Below are 18,635 nucleotides of genomic sequence, written 5' to 3'. Positions count from 1 at the left end.
TGAGTATGTACAAGAACCGGGTTTAACCTACCGTTCCATAGTTATTTGAATATCTGTGACTCATACTGCTGTCGCTTCCGCCAAGTAGTCAGTTACTCGAATCGCTTATTAATCACCCATATTCTGAGATGAAACTTCGTATTAATCACTTTACCAACACGTCCTAGGAAGAATCTGGCACTTCCTTGTAGAAGTTAGTATCAGCCCTATATCATCCGTTTGATTATGTGTGATTGGGTTGGAACTATCCAGGGCTTGTCACTTAACGCCTCTGGCACCTTTGGCGTTATTTCAGGATGGACACCACACATTACGTAAATTGTCGGAAGTTGGAACCACTGCATGACTAGACAGTAGTAGAGTTGGATATGTCAATGGTAGCAAGAGGGAAGCTGGTTATTATATGAGCCAGAAACACTGCAAATTTGCGATAGAGGTTCATAAATAGCGCAAAGAGAGGGCTTCTACAAGGATATCTTGACCAAGTGACTCTTCGACATTAACTGAGAGTTTATGTTATTTGAGCTCCGGTTGAGAAGCCGGGAATGAATCTTATCTAGATACGTCAAATATGTGTCTCCAAGGAGCTATTTTCCTAATAATGGCAGTACGATGTATAGCTTGCGTGGTATGCAAGAGACTTCGCAAGAAAGATTAAGACGACCAACACACAAATCCCTGTCGACCATAACATACACTATGAGGATTAAGATTCCTGCCAATTGCCAGTTCCAAGCTCATTTGCTTTATTGATGACAACCTCGCGTGATTCTCTGCGAGACATCTCAGCGAGACTTCTGAGCATCGTCGCAAAGAACGAGATTGACTTCTTGATCGAGGACATCGAGGATATGCTCAGGAGGGAACACCGGCTTCCAGCCAATTTTGAGGCCATTCCTTGCTTCCAAAAGACATCTGTGTGAAAACCAGTTACTCTTGTGACCTTTGACCTGAGAGGGATTCGCATACTCGCCGCCAATTTGGACCGCGACCATCTCTTTCGGTGACTCGAGCGCCGCAGCCATAGCACCTAGGATGTCATCGTCGGACGAATAAACAGCACTATCCTCGAGGAGACCTCTTTTGAAAAGCGCAGTGGCAATGGATGCGTAAACGTCTTTCCATGCAACCCGACCACTTGACGGGAGGTAGTAACCATTTCGACCGTGGGGGATATCTTCGCGTGAAAGTATCTTCCGCAGTATCTCGACGTACAACGTGGTGTTGTCAAGCAAATGGCAGACCGGCCAAGTCTGTCACCCGGAGATTAGAGTTGGATGTCATTGCGTGGGAGATTACTCACCCAGTCGTCTCTTTCATTCAGATTGTATACTCGCCCAGTTGCTTTGGCTGCTCTCACGATAGCAGCTGTTTGGATCGACACCATGTTCCCGAATCCTTCTCCTTTACCATCTGTGTTTACGTTCAGTTCCTAGCTCTGCATGATAAGCGCAATAACTTACAAACCACGCAGGGGGAGAATATGTAACTTTTCACACCGAGAGATTCGCTCAGATCTATGATCCGATTGTTTGTTTCCACGCCCTAAGACGTAATGAGATTGAGAAACAGTTGATAACCTATCAAACTAACCCGTTGCATGATCGGGAGCGAGGACCGCTGAGATTTCTGAATCTCGTACAAGTTGGGGTCATCGTCGAGAAGAAGACGATCAGTTGGAGCTCCAGCATGGTTGGAGAACGCTTTCGCTCCACTGGTCTAGGCCTCGCAATAAGAGTCAGCAGCTGGGAATTAAAATACCCAAGGATGAGAACTTGCATGAAGAAAATGCACGTCCTGTCCAGTCGTCTTGCTCAGTTCCGCCAACGCCTTGATAAAGGACTCTTGAGTGCTCGAGCTGATTGCGTCGACGAGAAAGAAGACAACATTGATTCTCTTTTGCAAGATGATGTCGCGCACGCTGGCCTCGTCCTGCATATCAAACTGCAGGGGTTCGGCGGCGTACTGCTTCACGGCCTCGGCCTGGGCGGAGGTTCTCACAGATGCAAACAGCTTGTGGTATTTGGGGAGGTCTGCGCTTTTTAACTGGTTCAAAAGTGTGCCTCCCAGGTAGCCTGAGCCACCGGTGACGAGGATGTTATATCCCATTGCAGGAGATAATAGACGGACTTGTAAGCACAGATGACACGTGGACAGGTGGTGGCTCGAAGATATCTCGCAAAGTGAGAGATACGGGAGTACCCCCGTGGTGAACGTTAACTTATATTCTCTATAATAGCACTGAGTAATCACTGACGAAGGAGAAATCGAGTATTGCTAAGAATTGATAATCCTACGAGTAGCACCGGAGACTTTCTATTCTTCCGCTTTTGTTAGTGCTGGCGCTATACCCGACCGAAGAATAATTAGAGTCACCATTATCATCACTGATATTCAACTGCGGCAATTCCATTGCTCATTTCGCTGAAAACATGGAGCTCCTCATCGAGACCTAAGTGGCTATGCTGGTGATATGCTCGAGAAGAAAAGAGGCCGGTGATCTGGGTGAACAAAACATGTCTAGGTCTGCCACCCAATTGGATATGCATTACTAAAAGAAAAAGATGGATGAGATGTCCTTCAACTCTCCTCCTGAGCTCCTTTTCCCTCAGTTTGCTTCTTGCTAAACTCGCTAATTCTAGCATCAAACTCCCAGGCCTCCCCCAACCCAACCTGGTCGAAGAAATCTTTGATCGTCTGTCCCTCGCACGCTTCAAGATCCGTTCCCGTGGCTTTTAGAGCACCATACGACCGTTGCATGGCCAGCATCGCAGGAATGAACCCGGTACACGGGTAGATCGCAGCCCGAAAGCCCAGCCGATTGCACTCTGCTATCTTCAAGTTGGGAGTGAGACCCTGGATACCCTGTCAGCACACCGCTGTGAATCGCTCAAAAGAGACCTACTCACATTGGGAAGAACATTGATCAGAACGGGCACATCTCCCATCTCCTTGACCAGGGTCCGACACTCGTCCTCGGTGCGCGGGGATTCCATGAAGACCATATCGGCCCCCGCAGCTACAGCAGCCTTGAGCCGCTTGATCCCTTCATGGAAGGCCTCCGATCCAGCGTTTGGACCGCCAAACTTCTTGGCTTGCCGCGCATCCGTCCGCGCGATGATGACAAAGTCCGGATCCTGGCGTGCCTCGACGGCGCTGCGGACGCGCTCAATGAAGACTTCCAGGTCCACGACGTCTTTACCTTGGAGCTGGCCACACCGCTTGGGGAAGACCTGATGTGATTGCAGTCAATACGGACAAGGTACATCCGAATCGGAAACCTGTCATACCTGGTCTTCAATGTGCAGTCCCGCGATTCCCGCGTGCTCATACAGTCGCACAGTGCGAGAGATGTTGAGCGGTCCGCCGAAACCGGTATCCGCATCGGCAATGATAGGTAGCTCTGTGTGCAGCGCGACCATGCGCCCCAGTTGAAAGAACTCGGTCTGGGTCATGACAGAGAGGTCGGGTTCGCCGCAGTACGAGCCTGTGGCTCCGCTGCCGGCCAGGTACAAAAAGTCAAACCCGACCTGGCTTGCAACGCGTGTTGAGATCCCATCGAAGACCCCGGGTCCGATGAGGCATTTCCCTGGTATACGTGTTAGGGATTCCGGCAAGGGACGCCGTGGACATACCTTGCCTCAAGGCTTCCCGAAAACGCCTTGTTGGTCTGTTATTTTGTATGCTACTCATTTTGCCTGAGTGTACAAGAGCATACAATGGCATGGAGGAGAACAATCAATGGTGCAGAGGGCATTCTACCCGCAGATGGGAGCAGAAGAGGGATGAAGTCATCGTGACGGAGGGAGAGACACGTCAGTATACTTGCTTGATTGTTTCAGTCTCTTCTTGGTTGCACTGAGATGCTTAAATTTAGATTGCTGGTCGAAAAATGGTATCAATTTCCTCTTTCAACATGCATTCGTAGTTACCATAGCTGCAGCGCACGGCCATTGCTGCGGCATACTAAGACAGCGAAATACCGGAGAGAACACGCCATACCTAGGACGCATACCCTCACAGGCAATTGCCTACTAGTTATCGAATCCAAACGTCGTTCCCCACGGCTGATATCCTTCTTCAAGGAACAAATCCTGCAGTGCCCGTCGGCGGATCCCCACATTCCCTCCGTCAAAAATAGGCAGAACAAGCGCAGTAGCGAGGAGGGAAGCAAATGGCGTTTCAAGGTTATACGCCGACCTTCCAGCAGCGTTAGGCTGTGCAGACAAGATTGAGATTGAAATACGTACACCCCCACCGCATTGATCGCGTCCAGACACGACTGCACCGCTGCATCGGAGCAATGTACCTTGGCCAGCAGGGCATGCTCCCGCCGCTGTGCATGCTCGCCAGGACCCGACGTCAAACAGTGCGCGGCTTTCCACGTCAGGTAGCGCGATGTCTCTGTCCGCATTTTGATGTTGATCAGTAGGTCCGCGACGGACTGACGTTGGGCGATCGGGACGGTGCCACCGCGTGTATCGTGAGAGAAGGCCAGGGCCGCATCGAACACGGCTCGTTGCACCCCGACGCCCATGGCTCCCACAAGCATTGCTGTAGATGTCAGTTGGCTCTCTCCTGGGGTGGACAATACCAACCCGATATCTCAAAAGAGTGTAGCACGATGGGAGCGCCGGTGCCTGGCGCGCAGAGCACGTTTTCGACTGGGACCCGGAGGTTTGTGTACTGTCTCTTCAGCGTCATTCGTAATGTAGAGGAAAGACCAAACCTACCTTGATATGCGGTCCTGAGGTAGCTTTGTGTCCCGCGGTCTCGACATGTTTGAGGACCTGGAAACAGTCTGGTCCGTTTCTTTGGATATCCTGCCGAGTAACCAGCAGAATCATGATGAGGTCCTGGGGACAGGAAGCTTGCGCAACCTCGCCCTCGTCAACGCATCGACACACCACGCAGCTCAGATCGGCGCCTCGAAAGTCCCAGCCTGCGGAGTTGGTCGCCCATATCTTTTCACCGTTCACAACCCACTCATCTCCCTCCCGGCGTGCTGTTGTTTGCAAACCAGGCGCTCCAGGTTCCAGCCAATTTGCCTAAGACGCGATCAGCATAATCATACAAGAACCTGAAAGAAGAGCGGAAAGCATACCACGCCGGCAGGCTCCGAAAACACCAACGAAGCAAGCGGTGCCCCCTCGCTTGCAAGGAAGGGATCCAAGAATTTCTGAATTGAAGGCCGATAAGCCAGCGCAACAGGAGTCAAGCCCAGTCCGGTTCCGAAAATGGTTAATGAAGCGGATGCCTCGACGGCGTAGAACTCCTCTACTAGGATCGCAGCCTCGACCAAATTAGTGCTGCTGCCCCCGATCTGAGCCGGAACCTGGGCTTTGATGAGATTAGCCTTGACTGCGGCGGCATAGATGGGCTGGAGGCTTTGAAATCGCTCTTCGGGTGTCGCGAGATCGGAATATATTGCTTGAGCGCCGGCTAAGTGGGCAGCAGCAAAGCTGCGTGCTGCCGCTCTTGTTTGCTGTTCGGAGTTGGAGAGGGTGAAGTCGACCATGTTGCCGTGCGCCGTCTGATGTGATGGTCTCCTGTTCGAAAGAAGAAAAGCCCATGCCACTATAGATACTTATTTATGTTGTATGGAACTCGACCATCCCCGCCAGCGCTGTCTGATATCTACCCCTCATGAACAGCAGGGGCTGGGATGGTATATTCTTAAAGATCACGTCAGATTTTAGCTCAGATAGCCAAGTACATATTCAACAGTAATGTGCTTTCTGAGCTTGTCATGTTTCAGCTTTTCGACAACTCTTGAGAATGACTGAGAAACCCCGCTCTTTCATTATTTTGGTTAACTCTGTCCTACTCGGAAGTTGTCGAAGGCTGACAGCAAAGCACAGAAGACCCGGAGGTGTGATGTTTTATTTCTCTCTGGAATGCAATCACTGTGATGTCAGTCCTGATACTCATTCGCTTCTCTAGAGAGATGGCTCGTGGCCTTGTCGATGGCAACTGGATTGTAACAATCGGTGTCAGCCACACCTGCGGTACCTATCATGCCTGTTAGCCCAAAATCCTGCATCTTGCTGTAAGCTAGCCTGATATTCAGATGTAGTGGTACACCTACATGGCACATATTGAACAGAAACAACAACTCCGCCTACTGCCCCGCCATCAATTAAGCGGAGTTTGTCAACCGCATGAGGCAGCACACAACTGCTTTCTCGCAACACGACCTCGTTATTTCATTACATAGACAGCATATTCAATTGATCATGATTTGAGAACCCTATTATTTGAACCCTTCAAGGCGATTAACTCCCGTCATTAACATCCGTAGCTGGTCGGATTGCCGGCCTCAACACCGATTGGATTGCCCCGCACAGCATCACAGTTACTATCGCTGACGATCAGCCTTGGTGTCACGGTGGCTGACTGAAAATAACACTAATTGAGTATCGAATACCTGACAGTAATACTAACCAGTCCAGGAACTCGTTGCTTGATCGATGATAGGCTTGACCAGGACTGAATGAGGGGACAGATCTTGCTGAGCCACATACTTAAGGCTCATCTTCCTGCCAGTCACCAGTGAATAGTATCTCTCTTAAGTTCCAGTTCATTCTACTACTCCACCAACGCATCAATCCATCATCATGTCTTTGGACATTACGGTAATGATTCCTATCCCTCGGTCGCCGTCTACTAACATGTCCAGACCTTCCACAATGTCATTAACAATGAGTTGACCACCACCTTGCAAACCCGTCACGGCATCAACCCTGCGAACAGACAACCCAACCCCGAGGTTCCCGTTTCGACACAAGAAGATCTCGATCGAGCCGTCGATGCCGCTCGCAAAGCCTTTCGCACATGGTCGAAGACCTCGTTCGATGAGCGTCGCACCGCCCTCAGCGCCTTTGCCGACAAGATCGAAGCAAACAAGGACGCACTGGCTCGGCTCATGACGCAGGAACAAGGCAAACCGCTCAGCCAGTCCACCGTCGAGGTCGGAATGGCCGTGCAGTGGGCCCGCAGCATCCCCACAATTGAGATCCCTGAAACGGTCATCGAAGACACGGACGAACATAAGATCATCCAGCGGTACACCCCCCTCGGCGTCTGCGGGGCCATCGTGCCGTGGAACTTTCCCGTCCTGCTGGCCGTCGGCAAGATCGTTCCCGCTGTATACACAGGGAACACTGTGATCGTCAAACCCTCCCCATATACGCCGTACTGCGGCCTGAAGCTCGCTGAGCTGGCAGCGCAGTGCTTCCCGCCCGGGGTGGTCCAGGCATTGAGTGGAGGCGATGACCTCGGCCCTATGATCACGGAGCACCTGGGCATCGACAAGATCAGCTTTACCGGCTCGATACTCACGGGGAAGCGCGTCATGGCGAGTTGTGCGAAGACCCTGAAGCGGGTGACGCTGGAGCTGGGCGGGAACGACCCGGCCATTGTCTGCGACGATGTCAATATCGATGCAGTCATTCCAAAGGTATGCACCTCGTTTGTAGCTGATGCGCACTACTGACGTCGCAGATCGGGATCCTCTCCTTCCTCTGCTCGAGCCAAATCTGCATGATGGTCAAACGACTGTACGTGCACGAGAAGATCTACGACGAGTTTCGGGAGAAGCTCGTGGCGTTTGTGGGATCGCTCAAGGTCGGCGACGGCACCGAGCCCGACGTCTTCTTTGGCCCCGTGCAGAACAGCATGCAGTACGACAAGGCCAAGGATCTTTGGCAGAGCCTGTCCACAGAAGGTCTGACGACGGCCCTTGGCGGAACCATCCAGGACTCAGCGGGCTACTTCGTCCCCCCGACCATCGTCGATAACCCTCCTGAGTCGGCCCGGGTCGTGCAAGAAGAGCCGTTTGCGCCGATCCTGCCGATGCTCAAGTGGTCGGACGAGGACGATGTCATTGCGCGGGCGAATGGCACCGACACGGGGCTCGGGGCATCAGTATGGAGCAAGGATATGACGCGAGCGCGTCGCATAGCCGATCAGCTTGAGTCGGGGAGCGTGTGGATCAACTCGCACTTTGATGTTTCGCCCAAGGCGCCGTTCGGAGGACACAAGACCAGCGGGATTGGCACGGAATGGGGACTGAACGGGTTGATCGCGTATTGTAACTCCCAGACCTTGTGGGTGAAGCCAAGTCTTTAGCCTTATGCAGTCATATCATTGGTAATGCAACATGATCATCTTCATCGATCTTCCATAATTGAAACTACTCCACCGGCCGGCGATCCCTCAGTCTCCGTCAAGACAGCCCCAGCCGCCACCTGCGGACTACGTAGCTGGCCTCGTCCATGGTCAACAGCTCCCCGTTCCGAATTAGTCGACCACGTCGTCGAGGGGTCGACGGTGATGACGTTTGCGTGGGAGTACAGCATATCGAGATAGCTTTAGTCAGTCAATGAGCTTGAGAATGACTGGACAGCATATTGAAGGTGTATCTTTATTCCTCTACCCCTCTGTAAGTCACAGCGGAAGACGCGCGAGACTGACCCTCGGTCTCAACTAAGCGATTATGTATAATGCTAATTACTTTTGACATAATTCTGATGCCATGTATAGTCCCGATTCTCCAGCAAAAACCCCCGAATCGCCTCCCGCGGCGTGGTGGGCTCCCGCCCCAGCACCTCCTTCATCAACGGATGGGTATGGCTGATTTCCCCCTGCGCAACACTTTCGTACCAGCTCACCAGCGCCTGGAAGAACTCGGCGGGCTTGCCTCCCTGGTCGTTTGCTGCGCTCAAGCGCACATACTCGTCCGGAGAGACGATCTGGAATCGGACGTTCCGCCCGGTCGTCTCGTTAATCACATCCACCGCCTCGGCGAAACTGATGGTCTCCCCTGCTGCCAGGAGGACGATCTCGTTCTCGTGGCCACCCTGAAGCATCAATCGGGCGTTGGCTTCCCCGAGCTCTTTTCGCAGAGTGAAAGCGCAGCGTCCGTCTGCGGGGAGGGACACGGTGGTGGTATCGGGATACCAGTTGATGAACAGCGGGAATGCATCGGCGTAGACTCCCTCGCGGATGGAGGTGAATGTGATTCCGGACCTGGATGGTCAGTGAACTGTACATCTAAACGTCATGGTCGTATCTTACTCTCGGAGTAAATCTTCCGTCTGGAGATGGGCCTGCTGAATCGCCGCTTTGGAATCGGATTTCAACCCCCCGAATGCGAGCGACGTATACCACACCTATCCAGTCAGCCCTGCTGATGAAAATGAAAGATGGAGGGAATGTACATGTTTGACACCCGCTCTCTTGGCAGCCTCCACGAAATTCCGATGCTGCTTGATGCGCCTCTCATTGTCAAAGACATTGGTACTGACAAAGAAGAGATTCTCGACGCCCGGAAACGCTGCGTCGAGCGTGCGCGGGTCATCATAGTCTACATGGCGAAAGGCAATTCCTCGTTCTTCGAATTGTTTTCGATTCGACTCCCTCGATGAGGCGGCTGCGTATTCTGCGGAGGGACGGTTGGCTTCGAAGTAGGCGAGGACTTCTTTGCCGAGGCCGCCGGTAGCTCCGGTAATGAGATATTTGAGGGTCATGGTGTTCTTATTCTGTTGATTGGCATCGATAAAAGTTTACTCGTGTCTGATGTGAGCGTAGTTTTATAGTTAGTTGTTGAGAGAGATGATTTATAATCAACTTGGGCTTGCATGCGACATGGTGATTCGTAAGCAGCAGCAGGTGCTGGAGATCTCGAAGCCAATGACGATGCACGATGGGCCAACTGCCGCCATAGAATCAGATCGAATGAGAGCTGAGAAGGACTGTCAAATAATAATGGCATTTTACGTAAATAATCAATGGCTGTATTCTCTCGTTGATGACACCTAAATCTAACCAAACATGTGATGATGTGGAGCCTGGCATCACTAGTGCACGAAAGCCATAGGACAACATCTTCACAACTGTCCTTTCAGATCAAATCTCCTCGTCAGCGATGAGCTCCATCCCACGAACTTCCCGAATGGTATTCATCAACCGAAATACATTCTTATTCAACAACCGGATCGCCTTCAACATCTCGCTCCTCTCTTGTCCCGACGATCCAGATCCAGCATTTTCCTTGGTAGGTACTTCCTCTTCATTCTTGCGCTCATATGCCTCCAGAGCATTCTTAATCCCAGTGCATGCTCTCCGTCGCGCACGACCAGTGGGTTTCTGCGCCGCGGAGAGCGGGCCGTAAAAGTGATGCGGAAGTCCGCTGCATTCCGCGCCGGCTTGGCTGCAGGAACGACACTTCCCGAGCGCAGCGTCGCGGTGGCAGACGGTCGAGTCATCGTCGGTCCATTTCTTGATGCACCGGAGACAGGGCGAGAAGGTTGCAACCATAGACCCAGTGGAGATCAGAGGGGGAGCAGGAGGAGCGGCTCGGCGAGCAGCTGGGGCTGGGACCGGGGCGGGAGCGGCGGAACGGGTGGATCTCGGCAGAGCTGGAGATGGGGGTTGACTGGGAATCCGGCTGAGCTGTTGTCATGTCAGAATGATTTGGGAGATCTGCTTGGTAGATGTACTTACCACAATGGGCTCATCCGAGTCGCTGTTTTCGGGCTTTGTGCGCCGGGTTTTCTTCCTGTCTGATCCTGCAGGACCACTAACCGCTGCGCGTCTCTTCTTGGACTGATCCGTCATGTTGGTTTGAATCTTGTATAAAAATTTCTAGAGAGAGAGCAGGCGGTGAGAATATTTAACAAGTCAGAGTCTTCGACGAGGAACCCTTACTATTTATGATGCCGTTGCAAAGACTGTCACTTCTCTATTCTCAAATGGAAACAACTATTGTCGAATGCCTTAGATCAAACATCATTTGCTCGTCGATCCGGTGTCGTGATTCTTTTCCCTATTGAGCTCGATTCAACAATAGGATCCGTGAGCCGTCGTATTGACTACTTTGGCGGTATTCGACAGAACAAAGAAAAGCATCGCTTAAAGCATACAAAGAGCCGTTGACACTGGACAAACTCGGATATCCTTTGACATGTCGTGGAATTGATCCTAGATTAGATTCCTTATTCATCGAGTAAAGTCCACAGCGGAGACTTCAGGCAGCTGGCGGCCTCTCAGTGCGGATGTCCACAATGCAACGTCCAGCAGTAGGATTGGCCGCACTAGATGCGGATAAACCTTTGTCAACTACTGCGCACATGGAAGAAATTGAACGGCTCTTTTTTCCCATACCTGACCGCTCAAGTTTTCCGTCAAGGAATTCATGGCGCAACCACAGTGTGTGGAAAAGGATCATGGGCTTAGAGGTGGACCAAGTCTCATTGATTGCCTGTAAAGAAACCGCCTTGTTCAAACTAGCCTGATACTGGATTCTTTGCTTGTTGTAGAGTGGTTTATACAGCTGGTCAACCAGGCCATCCAAGGCTGCGGATCGGACCTTTAGGTTGTGTGGTGGATTCGACCTGGGTGAGCTTGTTGTTTGAATCTGTAGCGGTTGCTTTTTCTTGATATGCTCGTAGCTGAGTATTGATGTGTCGTCTGATGCTGAGACGGTTGTTGTCGAGAGAACCGAATCCGCAGATTATCAGCAGAGAACCGAGCATGCCAGATAAGTCTAATGCAGCTTTAGAAAGGTGTCCCAAGTGGCAACATCGTAGAGTACATACCGTGCTATGCATATAGCAACAAGTAGAGCCAGGCTCATTGATCTTCTCAGATCAAAGCATGTTGGCGTCTGTTGTGGTGGATGTCAATGTGAAGTGCCGCAGCATCACGTGGTTCTATGGGTGCCGGTACAGGCTCCGACACAATGAGACCCTTTGCTCGCTGAATCAGTTTACAAGGTCTCGGTCTTATAGTTTTCTGCGAGGTTAATTGGACTGTTCTGGGTTTGCATACGTCGTCTTACCATTTCCATCGATCCTGAAGCTATCCGGAATCCTTTTCCGCCCGCCCGCTGATCCCAGTGTCCACATCTGAGCTCACGTTTAATGTACATGCCAATCACTTCATGGACAGTGACTGTTTAAATCTGTGGAATTTCCAATCAATTTGGTCTTTATTATTCACCTGCGGAGAGCTGATACCGACAAACTGCCCGTACGGTGCTCATCATCGATGAGGAACTGCCAGTCGGGAACTCTCTACATAACATGGTGAAGTAAAATTCTCGAGATGTTTGCTCTTTCATCAAGTGATTCAAGTCACGCAAGACTGACACATGAATTTGCCGCAGAAAACCATATACAAAGTCAACTCCGACCAACCAATCTATCAATGCAGCTCTTCATAAGATAACAAAAGAACTGAACCTATAAACATGTCCGCAGATACTCTCCCAACGCCATGATTGCCATCGCCTGTCCGTATGGCATCGCCGTCAGCGGAATGTCCTTGTAGAACTGCAAGCAATCACCCATTCCCGTGCCAAAGCTGGTATTCTGGAGCTCTCCGTGCTCATCCACTGCGCTCATCACGGCCAGAATCGCTTTCTCTGCGACGGGCCGATACTGCGCGCCGATGTACCGCTTGCGGACGGCTTTCAAGATGCCATACGCAAACCCCGCGGTTGCGGACGCTTCGATGTATGAGTCCGGATGGTCGAGGAGGGTATGCCAGAAACCCGTCTCGCTCTCCTGCAGCCGCTGCAGGGCCTCGCACTGGGCCTCGAGCGTGTCGATGAGGTGGACGCGGATCGGATCTGTCGGCTCGAGGTCGAGCAGCTCGATGATCTCAGGAATGACGATGGTGACCCAGCTGTTACCGCGGGCCCAGCGCGCTCGTGCAAAGTTGTGCCCTCCCTCCTCGAAGGTCCAGCCGTGGAACCAAAGCCCTGTTTGGGTGTCGAAGAGGTACTTGATGTGAACGAGAAATTGCCTCTTGGCCTCGGCAATGTACTCGGGACGGTTGAGGAGCTTGCCGATCTTCGCCAGCGGCAGGACGGTCATCATTAGCGTGTCGTCCCACAGCTGCTGGTAGTTCTCGGTCAGGTAGGTCGCGTGCTGCATGCCGCCGTATCGCGTGCGAGGCAGCTCGTACATGGCCCATTCGGCCCAAGCATCCAGCCAAGGCAGGTAGGTCACGTTGCCCGTCTTCTCGTAGACGTAGGCCAGCGTCAGGAAGACAGCCATGGTGTTGATATTCTTGGTGGTGCCGCCTTCGGCGAACCGTGCAGCAAACCAATCTTCAATAATGCGCAGGAGGGACTCGTCGCCGGTCATCTCATAGTACTTCCAGATGCCGTACAGGCCGATACCATGCGTCCACTCCCATCCGTGCCAGGATTTGGTGTCAATGACGCGGCCATCCTGTAGCCGCAGCAGGAACTTTCCTGTGGCGTCTTTGATGTTGACCAGGTTATTGATGAGCTGCTTGACGGTCTGATGGACCTCGGTCTGCGAGGGTCTGTTGGAAGCCATTCTTGTTTATTTGTTTATGCAGCAATGGTCAATCGGCAAGCGGTCTTTCTTTATTCACTTTCTCCGGGATAATAAAAGGCTGACTCGCTGCATCTGGCTATAAATCCTGCGGGGTGGAACCGGCCACTGATGATACGCGGAAGAAATGGGGGGAATTCTCCGCGTGGGACACAGCAGTCTTCGGGCCATCGACGCACCGAAACCCAACGCCAAGCAGGAGCCAATTCGAATCTAGAAGCGACGTTATTGGCCGTGTCTAAATCGGTTACGGATAGGAACCGTTGAGTGGTTGACCCTGTCAGTGCTCTCGGGCCATTCCACCCCGCTTACCTCTCAGATCCAGTTATCTCCAGTCATTTGTCCCATGGGGAGGCGTTGCCAAGAAAGCCGGGGAAAAGAGTCAAGCCAGCCAGGAAACCATCCGCACAGTCGATTTGTGTTGCGACCGGGGTAATGATCTCTCGAATTGGCTGTTTGTCTGAGACTCGACAAGCCTGGGCTGCTTTCTCTTGATAAAAAGGCCAGAGCTCCCCCGTGTCTTACTTCTCGGTCGGACCTCTCCCCCTTTGCTGCTGGTATCTGTTCGCACTGCTCTCAAGCTTTGGTTTCTTTGATCTCCATATTCCACAAGCTCTGATTCTACCGTCATGGCAGAAAAGCTTGCCTCGAGCCCGGTGACCTCCAGCTCACCAGAAGCTGGAGATGACCGGAAGCAGCCCAAGGACATCAACCATGTCGAACGGGTGTTGTCTGATGGGCTCATGAAAGATGAGGCCGACTACTCTCGGATGGACAAGGATCTCCAGGAGTATGTGGCTCGCGGACAGGTCGATGTCGATGAAGCTACCAGCAAGCGTTTGAGACGCATGATCGATCGCCGCGTGCTGATCATCATGATCTTAACGTATTTCCTCCAGGCTCTGGATAAGGGTACCTTGTCTTTTGCCTCTATCATGGGAATCCGTACCGATCTGCATTTGCAGAACGGCCAGAAGGTGACTTTTTCATCCCTTTTCTCACTGGGATATCTTATATGAGCGACGGATGCTAATGGCCATCGCTCTAGTACTCCTGGCTCACCACCTGTATCTACATCGCCGTCTTGATCGTCGAATACCCGACCAACTGGATTATCCAACGTGTTCCTATTGCCAAGTACCTGGGCATCAACATTTGTCTCTGGGGTGCCGTGCTGGCTCTGCATGCTGTTAGCAAGAATTTCACGCACATGGTCGTGCTGCGTACCCTGCTGGGTATCTTTGAGGCCTGCTGCCAGCCAACCTTCGTCTTGCTGTCCAGTATGTGGTACAAGAGAGAGGAGCAGGCGTCGACCGTAACCTACTGGTATGTCGATCACACAACGTTAACATGAATGCTCCTGACAATCCATCAGGTACATGATGAATGGTGGTCAGCAGATCGTCGGCGGTCTGCTCGCATACTGCTTCAGTCTGATCGGCAAGGACAAGGCCATCCACTCGTGGCAGGCCCTTTTCATCACCTACGGCGTCATCTCCGTGCTGTGGGGTGTCTTCGTCATCTTCTGGATGCCCGACTCGCCTATGCGCGCCAAGTGCTTCAGCGAGGAGGACAAGCACCTGATGGTCGAGCGAGTCCGCGCCAACCAGACTGGTATGCAGAACAAGAAGTTCCGCGCCTACCAGATGTGGGAGGCCTTCCGCGATCCCCAGATGTACTGCTACTGCGCCATTCAGATCTTCACCACCCTGCCGACCAGCGGTCTGGGTGCGTTCGCCAACATCATCATCAGCGGCTTCAAGTTCACCGTGCTGCAGACGCAGCTTCTCGCCATGGTCCTGGGCTTCTATATCATTATCGTCCTCCTGGGCTCCGCCTGGCTGGTCAAGAAGACCGGACAGAATCTGCTCGTCATGCTGGCTTTTGTCATCCCGTGAGTTTTCCCTTTTCTACTGCTAGCGTCCCATCCACTGACACCATGGCCCATCCCAGATCCTACGTCGGAACCATCGTCCTCATGACCGTTGAGAACAAGAACATGGGCACCAAGGTCGGCCTGCTAATCAGCTACTACATTACCCTCTCCTTCTGGTCCGCCCAGACCCTCTGCCTCTCCATGGTCTCCCGCAACATCGCCGGCGCCACCAAGAAATCCACCGTCGTAGCAGCCACCTTCGTCTCCTGGGCCGTCGGCAACTCCATCGGTAGTCCTCCTTCATTCCCCCAAAAAGCAGACTCCAAACTGACACGAATCTCATCCAGGCCCTCAAGTCTTCCTCGACAGAGACGCCCCCCGCTACTTCATCGCTTTCGGCGTCCACCTGGGCTGCTACGTCTGCCTGACCCTCGCCATCATCTTCCTGCGCTTCTGGCTCGTCCTCCAGAACAAGAGGAAGGCCCGTGTGCTGGAGGAGAGTGGCCTGTCCGCGGCGGATAACAACCTCACCCATGCCTTTGAGGACCGCACGGACCAGGAGAATTTGCATTTCCGGTATATCTACTAGATGTCTGCACATGGTTATGGTTATGAAGGGTTTATTTATGTACGTGTTGGATGTTATCGATTGGTAATAGCACAGCGTTTAATGTTCCCGTATGTGTTTTCTGTAGCGGAATCTTATTCATCCGTACCCGCTCAACCGTACATTTAAACGGGTGTTTTGGTTTTTCTGACGACCTCGGACTGGTCAGTGCTGTAGAGTATGCATAAACTCTTGCAAATACCAAAGGCAGTCTACACTCCGAACTGCTCTCCGGCATAGTGGAGAAGGCTAGAGCCTCTTTCACAACTCACCTAATGGGATTTCTTCGAGACACGGCCAAGGCGTTAGTTACTATTCGGTTCGTCGTGTGAATTAGACAAATACTATCTAGTATCTATTTCTGAAGCAGGTATACAGCCGCGGCTTGAAACTACCGCTTCGCACTGTTTAGATCATATTCCTCGATCAACACCTCCGCGCAGGTCATACCGATCATATACGCGGGAACCTGCAAGTGGGTGCTCAGGAGAACTGGCACAACGCTCATGTCCGCCACGAGCAGATTCTCGATGCCGAACACGCGGAATCGGCTGCCCACTGCCGCGTCCGCGTCACCGGGTCTGCCCATCTTGACTGTCACCATCATGTGGCAGACCGAACTGACGGTGTTCTTCCAGAACTCGAAGAGGTCGTCGGATTCGGACGGCGGCACAACCATTGGGGCCACGGTGTCTTTCTGGAATGACTCGTCCCAGGTTGCCTCAGAGCCCATACTGTATGCTTAGACAAAGGAACCCCGCCAAGCTGTTCACCAAGGAGCGGTAAGCTAGTCTCGGTGACTCATGGATAAGAGTGCAGAGAATTGCAAAATGCACAAATCGAAAAGAGAAAGAGGAATGCCTGATTCTCAGTATTCGATTGGCGCTAGGGGTAGCTATCAAGCGATCTGTGGTGTAGTTTCAGCATGTTAAAACGCAGTCAGTCAACAGCTGTAATCGAGACTAAGTGTCTCAAAGTATGGAGTTGACAGAGCTACACAGTGACCGTGGACGATAATTATTCTTTGACCGGCTCATTGTCGGTGGGAAAATATGCATCGACGCCGGAACTGAACTCTGTGGGTTGGAGTTCCGAGCCCCGCTGGTTTGTTGACGGCTGAAATGTGCCAGAGCATTGCGAGCATTATGATGCCCTGCACAAGGTGTATCTATCTGATTCACAGTCTCATATCCCAGTTTCCCGTGAAGCCATGTTCCTCTGGCACTGGCTTGAGGCTAGCAGGCGTATCCTCCTAGCAAGCTGGGTCTAGGACCCAATTTACCAAGCTTCGACCAATTCCTCGCCGTTGATATTCGGGATGAACCGCCAAAATAGCTAGATACCATAGCTCCATAAAGGGAGAGAATGGACATATTCTGTCTTCAGAGCGTTGTAGCTCGCTAGGCGAGCTTTGACGACACTGCGGTCGGGATATAGACAGTAGAAGAAAAGATCGGTAGGGTCTTTGAGAACTGAAAGAGAGAGAAAGCTTGCGATTAGCGATGTTCCTCTCCTGTGTGTTCTTGGATCAAGCGCGATGGAACAAACCATTCCATCATATTGTCTCCTTCGTCCCCCTCCATTGCGTCGTGGACTTATCCGCCCTTGTATCAACGCGTTCCCAGGAAGCGTATCCGACAACTCATGGTGAGAGCTCGGCGCTATCCGCGACCGGTAAGACGTCCTCGACGGCACCGATGATCAACCAGCCTGACAGAAATTTGGAGCGCAATCTGCGCAGGAAGTTCTAATAATCGGCATGATACTCTTTCCGCCAGAGGCAGAGGTATGCAAAAAGCTCATCTTCAAGCATAGCTTGTGCGGCCACGTCTGCTATTGAGGGCAGATCTTGCGACCTGGGTAGCCGTAGATGCATGGTGCTTCTGATGTGAATTAAGTAATCATAATTGTTTCACCAGTCATAATAGAAAACAGATCGTAAAATGAGAATACATCGTTCAACCCTTCACCAAGTAACCGCCATGTCGTTTAGTATCAACATTTAGGTATGCTCAGGAGCCGAGGACTGTTGGTCGGAGTCACTGTCACCGAGCTAGGCAAAGGACCCGAGAAAAGTGGACACTTTCCCAAGTGGGGTCCTCTCCAATTCCGAGGCTTCCAATTGAAGTTAAAGCAGCAGAGATCCAAACTTGTCCTCGCAGAGTCAAGGCGGCATCAGACAGCCACTTTCCCAAACAGGTCACCAACGAAGAGATTCGTCCTCGTATCTCCTCGGAGGTCACCTGACTCGAGCCTCTCCCTGGGAGTCCTCGTTAAATGGTAGCAGTCATGCTCTGGACATCTCGGGCGAATGGGAAATGTCTGTGGACACTTCTGAACGTGGATCAAAAGTTTGCTACTGCTTTTTCGATCAATCAACAGCCGCGTTTCCACAGCAAAATGACTTTTGACTCGGCCGGCTCGAAGTGAACCGTGGACTGCTCAAAGGCCACAATATCTGGACCTCAATACACTGGGCACCCGCCACCACGGAACCGACCTGACAACCAGAGGAATACCATACCATTGGAGGCAAATCAACGAGCAGCACAATTATGACGGATGGAGAACTTTTGGATCGCGTCTTCCAGTCGCCTGGTCCATAGCGAGCCATTCGGGGTTCACTTCGACGATTCGCCGACCTCTATGTGGGCTTTTCCGCCTCAGGCGACATGAGGCATTCATATACCGTATCAGGTTTAGTGCCAGCCCTGCCTCTCATTCCCCCATAATTTTCTGGGTCGATGGGAAATGATCGAATCGCCTCAAGGGCGAGAAAGCT

The 18,635-nt window shown here is 52.0% G+C and overlaps 9 protein-coding genes across 9 annotated transcripts; 2 read left to right on the top strand and 7 right to left on the bottom strand.

Annotated features, from left to right (window-relative positions):
* Positions 1–785: 785 nt before the first annotated feature.
* Positions 786–2,109, bottom strand: NFIA_030730 (NAD-dependent epimerase/dehydratase family protein; the record flags this gene model as incomplete). The annotated part of the gene is made up of 5 exons (XM_001262536.1): positions 786–1,253; positions 1,304–1,413; positions 1,464–1,545; positions 1,594–1,719; positions 1,762–2,109. 5 exons carry the CDS (start codon positions 2,107–2,109, stop codon positions 786–788), a joined length of 1,134 nt encoding a protein of 377 aa, XP_001262537.1.
* Positions 2,110–2,580: 471 nt separating this feature from the next.
* NFIA_030720 (isocitrate lyase/PEP mutase family protein) lies at positions 2,581–3,726 on the bottom strand (the record flags this gene model as incomplete). Its single annotated transcript, XM_001262535.1, has 4 exons — positions 2,581–2,856; positions 2,910–3,233; positions 3,291–3,589; positions 3,636–3,726. 4 exons carry the CDS (start codon positions 3,724–3,726, stop codon positions 2,581–2,583), a joined length of 990 nt encoding a protein of 329 aa, XP_001262536.1.
* A 308-nt stretch (positions 3,727–4,034) lies between these two features.
* On the bottom strand, positions 4,035–5,518 carry NFIA_030710 (acyl-CoA dehydrogenase family protein; the record flags this gene model as incomplete). Its single annotated transcript, XM_001262534.1, has 5 exons — positions 4,035–4,200; positions 4,251–4,554; positions 4,599–4,686; positions 4,734–5,048; positions 5,105–5,518. 5 exons carry the CDS (start codon positions 5,516–5,518, stop codon positions 4,035–4,037), a joined length of 1,287 nt encoding a protein of 428 aa, XP_001262535.1.
* A 1,099-nt stretch (positions 5,519–6,617) lies between these two features.
* Positions 6,618–8,130, top strand: NFIA_030700 (aldehyde dehydrogenase family protein; the record flags this gene model as incomplete). Its single annotated transcript, XM_001262533.1, has 3 exons — positions 6,618–6,635; positions 6,680–7,459; positions 7,504–8,130. 3 exons carry the CDS (start codon positions 6,618–6,620, stop codon positions 8,128–8,130), a joined length of 1,425 nt encoding a protein of 474 aa, XP_001262534.1.
* Positions 8,131–8,507: 377 nt separating this feature from the next.
* NFIA_030690 (putative NmrA-like family protein) lies at positions 8,508–9,530 on the bottom strand (the record flags this gene model as incomplete). The annotated part of the gene is made up of 3 exons (XM_001262532.1): positions 8,508–9,030; positions 9,079–9,173; positions 9,222–9,530. The coding sequence occupies 3 exons, from the start codon at positions 9,528–9,530 to the stop codon at positions 8,508–8,510; spliced, it is 927 nt and encodes a 308-aa protein (XP_001262533.1).
* A 379-nt stretch (positions 9,531–9,909) lies between these two features.
* NFIA_030680 (uncharacterized protein) lies at positions 9,910–10,620 on the bottom strand (the record flags this gene model as incomplete). Its single annotated transcript, XM_001262531.1, has 2 exons — positions 9,910–10,455; positions 10,507–10,620. 2 exons carry the CDS (start codon positions 10,618–10,620, stop codon positions 9,910–9,912), a joined length of 660 nt encoding a protein of 219 aa, XP_001262532.1.
* A 1,625-nt stretch (positions 10,621–12,245) lies between these two features.
* NFIA_030670 (glycoside hydrolase family 88/105 protein) lies at positions 12,246–13,352 on the bottom strand (the record flags this gene model as incomplete). Its single annotated transcript, XM_001262530.1, has 1 exon — positions 12,246–13,352. One exon carries the CDS (start codon positions 13,350–13,352, stop codon positions 12,246–12,248), a length of 1,107 nt encoding a protein of 368 aa, XP_001262531.1.
* A 647-nt stretch (positions 13,353–13,999) lies between these two features.
* NFIA_030660 (putative 2-ketogluconate transporter) lies at positions 14,000–15,835 on the top strand (the record flags this gene model as incomplete). The annotated part of the gene is made up of 5 exons (XM_001262529.1): positions 14,000–14,347; positions 14,419–14,696; positions 14,746–15,264; positions 15,324–15,535; positions 15,594–15,835. 5 exons carry the CDS (start codon positions 14,000–14,002, stop codon positions 15,833–15,835), a joined length of 1,599 nt encoding a protein of 532 aa, XP_001262530.1.
* A 230-nt stretch (positions 15,836–16,065) lies between these two features.
* Positions 16,066–16,586, bottom strand: NFIA_030650 (uncharacterized protein; the record flags this gene model as incomplete). The annotated part of the gene is made up of 2 exons (XM_001262528.1): positions 16,066–16,102; positions 16,249–16,586. 2 exons carry the CDS (start codon positions 16,584–16,586, stop codon positions 16,066–16,068), a joined length of 375 nt encoding a protein of 124 aa, XP_001262529.1.
* Between the last annotated feature and the right edge of the window lie 2,049 nt (positions 16,587–18,635).

Source organism: Aspergillus fischeri, genomic scaffold (genome assembly GCF_000149645.3).
Source record: "Aspergillus fischeri NRRL 181 1099437636261 genomic scaffold, whole genome shotgun sequence".
Classification (NCBI taxonomy): Eukaryota; Fungi; Ascomycota; class Eurotiomycetes; order Eurotiales; family Aspergillaceae; genus Aspergillus; species Aspergillus fischeri.
The sequence above is the reverse complement of the archived record's forward strand: the minus strand, read 5'-3'. Positions and strand labels throughout refer to the sequence as shown.